The sequence below is a fragment of the Dendrobates tinctorius genome, unplaced genomic scaffold (genome assembly GCF_039654945.1).
Source record: "Dendrobates tinctorius isolate UK_male_01 unplaced genomic scaffold, ASM3965494v1 ptg000044l, whole genome shotgun sequence".
Taxonomy (NCBI): domain Eukaryota; kingdom Metazoa; phylum Chordata; class Amphibia; order Anura; family Dendrobatidae; genus Dendrobates; species Dendrobates tinctorius.
Genome location: NW_027361712.1, coordinates 30,397,385 through 30,404,426, shown reverse-complemented (window position 1 = coordinate 30,404,426; position 7,042 = coordinate 30,397,385). Strand labels below are relative to the sequence as shown.

At 43.8% G+C, this 7,042-nt stretch overlaps 1 protein-coding gene across 1 annotated transcript; it reads left to right on the top strand.

The window, feature by feature from the left end:
- Nucleotides 1-1,031: 1,031 nt before the first annotated feature.
- LOC141089209 (olfactory receptor 4E2-like) lies at nt 1,032-1,985 on the top strand. Its single transcript, XM_073575534.1, has one exon. The coding sequence runs from the start codon at nt 1,032-1,034 to the stop codon at nt 1,983-1,985; it is 954 nt and encodes a 317-aa protein (XP_073431635.1).
- Nucleotides 1,986-7,042: the final 5,057 nt, after the last annotated feature.

Here is a 7,042-nt window from a genome sequence, read left to right as displayed (position 1 = left end):
TTCACTTTTAACAGCCAATCAGAGCAATTGTAGTCATGGGGAGGCAAAGCCACCCCCCCAGATGAAGTACAAGTCCCTCTGTACCTGCGGGTCGGGTGACCTTTCAGTGACCCCGGTCACCTGACTCGCTAGAGCGCATTCTCCCTATGACGCCACATAGGCGTCACAGGTCGGATTGGAACCGACTTTCATGACGCCTACGTGGCGTCAAAGGTGGGAAGGAGTTATAAAAGAAAAAACAACACTGAAACAGTGTGGCTACCTCTTCTTCCTTTACCTCTTCCACCTGTTCCATCACGTCCACCTCAACCCCCTCCTCAACTTTCTCCTCTACTTGAACCTCCACCTCCTAGCTCAAGATTATAATTTTATTTACTATATGTTATTTTAAGTAATTTTGCTATCCACATTAGTTTGCAGGGCAATTGTCCTGCTCATACCCTCAATTTGTTTCCTTTTGCCCTTACTTCGACGATTTTACAGCAAAAAATGTTCAAATCTCCATTGACTACTATGGGGTTCAGAACTGGGTTCAAGTTCGGGTAGAGTTCTGGTACAGGAACCGAACTTTGAACTACAGTTGGGCTGAACCAGATGAACCCAAATATCCCCGGGTCCTCTCATCCCTATTTGGCAAGTATGCACAATGATTTTTATAGTGGAAACTTATATTATCAGTAGCTTTGAAGGGGTTATTTTTACATTTCATACAAAGAGTTCCAAGGGAATTATTTATCTCAAAGGCACCAGAAGAAATTATATAAATATTAGATCAGGATCAAAATAAAACATTATGCTGTCAGCCATTGGCTCACAAGTAATCTTTGAGTAAGTATAAAGTAAAGCAATAAAGAGGTACAATAGGGCTATATAAAGGTTCATGGGTATCATATACCAGCTCTGCACAGAAGTTGCAATTAGCTGCCATATGCTTGTGTACATGAACCCTGACTCTTATTTATTTGTATATATGTTCATGCTCTAATTTCTTGTCCCATTCTGTTGAAAAAAAGGCTTTACAAGAATACAAGATGGTTCTTAGGAATGAAAGTTCAGTGACAGAGTTCATACTTAGCGGTCTCTCCCACTCACATGAATCACGGGTTATTTTCTTTGCTGCTTTCCTGGTCCTATATTTAATGACTTTATCAGGAAACCTGGCCATTATAATTGCAGTTCATATAGACTCATATCTACGTTCCCCTATGTATTTCTTCCTTAGTACCTTGTCTTTTCTGGACATATGTTACTCCACAGTCACCATACCGAAAATGCTTATTAACATATTTTCAGAAAGAAGGACAATCTTTTTTAACCAATGCATAGCTCAGCTCTTCTTCCTCCATTTATTTGGTGGCACTGAGTGCTTCCTACTTACCGTCATGGCTTATGACCGTTATGTGGCCATTTGTAACCCACTGCGGTATCACATAGTCATGAATCACAGGTTTTGCTTCTGGCTGGTGGCATTTAGTTGGTTTGCAGGTTTTCTGCACTCTTTCACTCAGACATTTCTCACATACCAGCTTCCATTTTGTGGTCCAAACAACATCAACCACTTCTTCTGTGATGTTCATCCAATGGCCGTACTTGCCTGTGCTGACACATTTGTTATAGACATGTTCATCATTGCCAACAGCGGAATGATTTCCCTCGTATGTTTTGTCGTTTTACTGTTTTCCTATCTTGGCATCATTACAACAATCCTAAAGATCCATTCATCAGAAGGGAGGCGCAAGGCTTTTTCTACCTGTGCGTCGCATCTTTTGGTTGTTATATTCTTTTTTGGACCATGTGTATTTATCTATTTAAGACCTCCTGTGAACTATTCAGCAGATAAGTTAATATCTGTGCTGTACACGGTGTTGACTCCTTTACTAAATCCAATTATATACACATTACGAAACCAAGAAGTCAAAAATGCGATCAGGAAAAAAATGTTTTCACATTTTTCAACCAAGATTCACATCAAAGTTCATCAATAATTCTGTCATTTATGTGAAAAGGGGTCCCAATTTTCTATTTGATTGACTTTACAGATATTTCATTTACAGTGTTATAGCATCCAAATGCTAAAGGAAAATGTCTTTCTTAATGTTCTTATGTCACTGTCCAAAAAAACAACTAATCACTTAAAATACATTGCATACTGATTGTAAAATATACTATATCCTATAAACATCTGTAAAACATTAATTTTGTCACAGCTGCAATGTATAGCACAACTTTATTGCTAATGTTATATATTAGATCTATAATGGTCACACCTTTGAAAGATTGGGGTAGAGATTGAGGCTAAGGCTACTTTCACACATCAGGTTTTCGGCGTCAGGCGCGATCCGGCGTCGTGCCGGAACGCCGGATCCGGCAAATGTTTTGTAAAACCTGATGTGCCGGATCAGGTTTTCTGCCGGATCCGTCTTGTTCTTGACAGACAAAACCGGTTCCGTCTCATCCGGTTCATCCGTTTTTCGACGGATTACGCCGGATCCGGTTTTTTAAATTGACCCTTGTGGCCTTCCGAACGGGATTGGCTACTGGAAAACTATATATAGAGTGTTCCTACAGCCCTTCTTTGACAGGTTGTCGAGGAGAAAGTGCAGGTTGGAGAGAAGAGCAAGTTACTGGCGAAGATGGATGTTGTGATTGGAAATATTTTGAAGAATTTGGCGGATTTTATAGCGGAGGCGAATCGTTTGAGGGTGATTGTTCTGGAGAAGGAGAGAGCGAGACAGCAGCGCATCAGGCATCGTAGACGACGTTTGTGGATCCACCCCATCACAGCCAAGAGAATGACGCGTGGGGTCTATTCTACACTCTGCATGGACCTTCGACGAAACCCGGATACATTTTTTGGATATGTTCGGATGAAAATGGAGAATTTTGATTACTTGGTGGAGCGCATTGCACACCTCATAAGAAAAGCGGACACTTATTGCCGCTTCTCTGTTTCACCCGCAGAGCGTCTGATGGTGACTTTAAGGTAAGCCACATTTATTGGATGTGATCGCATCAGAGCACACTTTCACTGCAATCTTGTTGGTGGTAGTTTGTATCTCCAAGTGTTATAGCTGAGTTTTGGTATGTAATGCTGTGATTTAAAACTAATTGATTGTTTTTTAATTCCCCACAGATTTCTTGCAACTGGAGAATCCCTTTAGTCACTGCATTTCCAGTACAGACTTGGGATTTCCACCATATCTGGAATAGTGAAGTACACATGCCGTGCACTGTGGGACTCCTTAGCTGAAGAGTTTTTACCAGAGCCCACAACAGAGAGGTGGATTGAAATTGCTGACAAGTTTCAACAGATATGTCAGTTTCCCAACTGCTTGGGCGCTGTGGACGGGAAACATATCCGCATTGTAAAGCCAGCCGGATCGGGATCGGAATATTTCAATTACAAGAAATATTTTTCAATTGTCCTCATGGCCATCGCTGACGCGGAATACAAATTTATTGCTATTGATATTGGGGCCTATGGCCGCTCCAATGACTCTCAAGTTTTCAAACTGTCTGCCATGGGGCGTAAACTGTATGGAAACACCTTCCAGTTCCCACCACCTAGACCGCTGCCGCAAACATCTGGTCCACCTATGCCATTTGTCTGTGTAGGGGATGAAGCCTTCCAGCTGTCAGAACACCTTTTGAAACCGTACTCTAGCAGAGGATTGACAAGACCAAAACGCATTTTTAATTACCGCCTCACAAGAGCAAGAAGAATGGTTGAATGTACCTTTGGTATTCTGACAGTCAAATGGCGGGTCCTATTGACTGCGATCAACCTCAAGACAGAAACTGTGGACGAGGTGATCAAAGCTTGCGTGGTACTCCACAATTTTGTTATCTGCAAGGAACCCATTTCCATTGAGGACACCTCTGAAGAAACCACCTTGCAAGATTACCATGACATTACCACTAGAAGTTCTGTGACGGTTTCAGTAATGAGGGACAATTTTGCACTATACTTTATGTCACCTCAAGGCAGAGTACACTGGCAGGATGACAGAGTGTGAAAGATTTGTGCCCTAACCAAACTTGTGTACCTTCTGTACCAACAGTATATACCTTTGCCAACCAAAGTTGGCTATCTTGTCATGGTCTCTATTTTTAGCTTTAGGCCACAGGTGTGTACCTGGTTGTGTTTTATGCAAAGTATTTCACCTTTTAACAAAAGTTGTGTACATTGTTAGGAAATCACCAACAATAAACACAACTTTTTAGGTGAAATACTTTGCTTCAAACACAACCAGGAACACAACTGTGGCAAAAAGCTAAAATTTACCCACAGTTATATACCTGGTTTTGAATACCTTTTTACCTTTTTAATACCCTGTATTTAACCTTTTTTTTAAACATATTTCGCCGCAGAAAGAAATGACAGATAACCAGTGTAAACAATAATTTAACTTTTATTTAAAATATTTTTTTTTTGTAAACTGTTTTTAAAGTTAAAAAAAACTTTTTTAATAAAGGTTTGAAACCAACTGGGCATTTTTATTACAAAACACATCATAAATCTGTGTAGTGTGGGGTGGAAATACTGCTGGAGGGGCTGCGGGACACTTCGACAATGGGAGTGTGGAGAGAGGACTGGGATCGTGGTGGGGAAGGAACAGTTAGAGGTGATGGTGTGGAAAAAGCTACAGAATGGGTGGACATGTGGGAGGCAGAAGAGGTGGTGGGCGGTGGAGTGGAGGGTTGGGCAGGGACTGTAGGAGCAGATGATGTTGATGGAAAGTTGTATGGGGAAGGAGTTTGGTACGGGGTGGGGTAAAAAGGGAAAGCGATCTCCTCACCAGCAGCTTCATGTAATGTAGGCGGCCATGATGCTCCTGTGCTGGTGGATGGGACAGATGGGTCGAATGTGTGGGAAGGCTGGGAAGGTGCAGATGTACTGGGGCGGTCGAAGTGTCCCTCGGTGCCGGTCTCCTCAGGGATCGCCTCAGAAGGGTCCAATCGTGCAGGCTCCCGAGTGCTGCTCACCGTGCTGTGGAATAAAGAGAAAAAAAAACAATTAAAATAGTGACATGGTATGGCCCTGGCTGAAAAAAAGTTACATCTAAACATTTTTTTGTCACATGTGGTGTGTAATATTTACCTTCTGGTGAACCTTGTCTCCCGGAGGAACGACAGGGCTCGTGCGTACTTGTACTTGCTCCTGCGTCCTCCAGATCCACTCGGGGCCCGCATCTCTTTATTGAACTCCTTCTTGAAACGATCCCTCACAGACCGCCACCGCTTCACAATTCTCTCCCCTGAAACGAGAAAGGACAAAGTGGTTAGTATACAACATCAGTGTTTCCCAAACTCCAGTCCTCATGGTCCCCAGGGGTCATGTTTTCAGGATTTCCAAAGTAAATAGAAATCCTGAACACATGATCCGTGGGGACCACGAGGACTGGAGTTCGGGAAACACTGGTTTAAATCAAGCAACCGGTACTGTATATACTTACGCTCTTTAATCTGGGCCCGAGCTTCGAGGTCCTCCCAGCGGTCCACAAGGAGCGAACAGATTTCCTCCCAGAGTCGTCGGGTAACGATAAGGTCAGCGTGGCGGCGGTCAGCCATATTCCAGAGCGGCTCCCTTTCCCTGACGAGATCGATGAGGCGGTCCACATCAATCCCTCCATCCTCACCGTCAGAGTCGGGAGCATGCTGTGAAGGCTGTTAAAGAAAAAGACAAAAATAACATAATTAGCCTCCACAAAAGAAATGAAATAAAAAGTGCAAAAAAAACAAAGCAAAAATATTTATACTTACACGCTGGTGACCGCCGCGTTGCTGTCGCCGACGACCCCGGGAGGCACTGCGAGGATCTCTTGGCCGAGCGCCAGATTGGGAAGACTAGAGAAGAAAACAAAAAATGTTATGTCTTTGGATGTAGGCATTTGTTTGCTGTGTGTGGTCTGCAGAACATTGTTTTCTATGTGTTGTGTGTAGTGTGATGTTGTGTTTCTGCGTTTGATGCAAAAAACTTACTAATTGTGAGCCCACTCCAAGCGTCTGTCCACCCCTTCCTTCTTCTTCTGGGAGCTCCTCTTCATCTTGTGATTCCTGTTTTGAAATAAAAGGCAATGAATAGACATATATTACAGAGATAATGGATTTTGGAAATAAAAACTTACCGTCAAACGCTGACGATGCGAGGGAGGGCTCCCAGAAGAAGATGTGCTGTCTTCCTCATGTCCAGACTCCATGGCTGTGGGTGGTGTTCCTGCTGCTGCCGCCATTGCTGCTGCTGCTGCATCTATTGGGCGGCTGTTGAATAAAGAGAAACAAAGGGCCAATGAATACCTTGATATTCCATAGCCCTAGTTTGGAGGAATGGGGGATTTGATAATTACCGTCTCTCATCTGCTGCTGGACTCCCCTCCCGTTGTTCAGCATGCTGCTCCATTTGGGGTGGTGCTGATGGTGCTGCTGCTGCAGATGTCTGCTGCCTTCTCCTGCTCCTGGTTCTTGGCTTGGGTGTCATGTTGGGTGTGGCTGAGGGTCCCACTGTCTTGCTTTTATATATGTCTTGTGGGCAGAGCTACTGAGCATGCTCAGACCAAAAAAACCAGATCCGGCCGCCGGATCCGGCTGTCGCCGGATCAGGCGCATTGCGGCGCTCATAGGCTTTCATTGTATGAAAAAACCAGACACGCCGGATCCGGCGTGTCCGGCTTTTTCGCCGGAGACAAAAAACATTAAAGTAGCCGTTTTTTCCAGACGCCGGATCGCGTCACATTGCCGGATCCGGCCAAAATCGGATGAAACGCATGGCCATCCGGCTCGATCTGGCTCTAATGCAAGTCAATGGGGGGGAAACCAGATCCGGCATTGCATTTCGCCGGATCCGGTTTTTGTCAAAAGCGCCGGATCGCGCCTGACGGCGAAAACCTGATGTGTGAAAGAGGCCTAAGTTCCCACTTGCAAAATCACAACATTTTTCCACTAAGCTTTATCTGTAGGAATTTATTCAGATTATCGCCTCTTTTGATGCATTTTCCTATTTTTTTTCTCTATTTTTGGTGCAGATTTGAGATAATTTTTTAAA

What these genes read in the sequence shown, in the direction of transcription:
- LOC141089209 (XM_073575534.1), top strand. Translation starts at nt 1,032, where the DNA reads ATGGTTCTTAGGAATGAAAGTTCAGTGACAGAGTTCATACTTAGCGGT.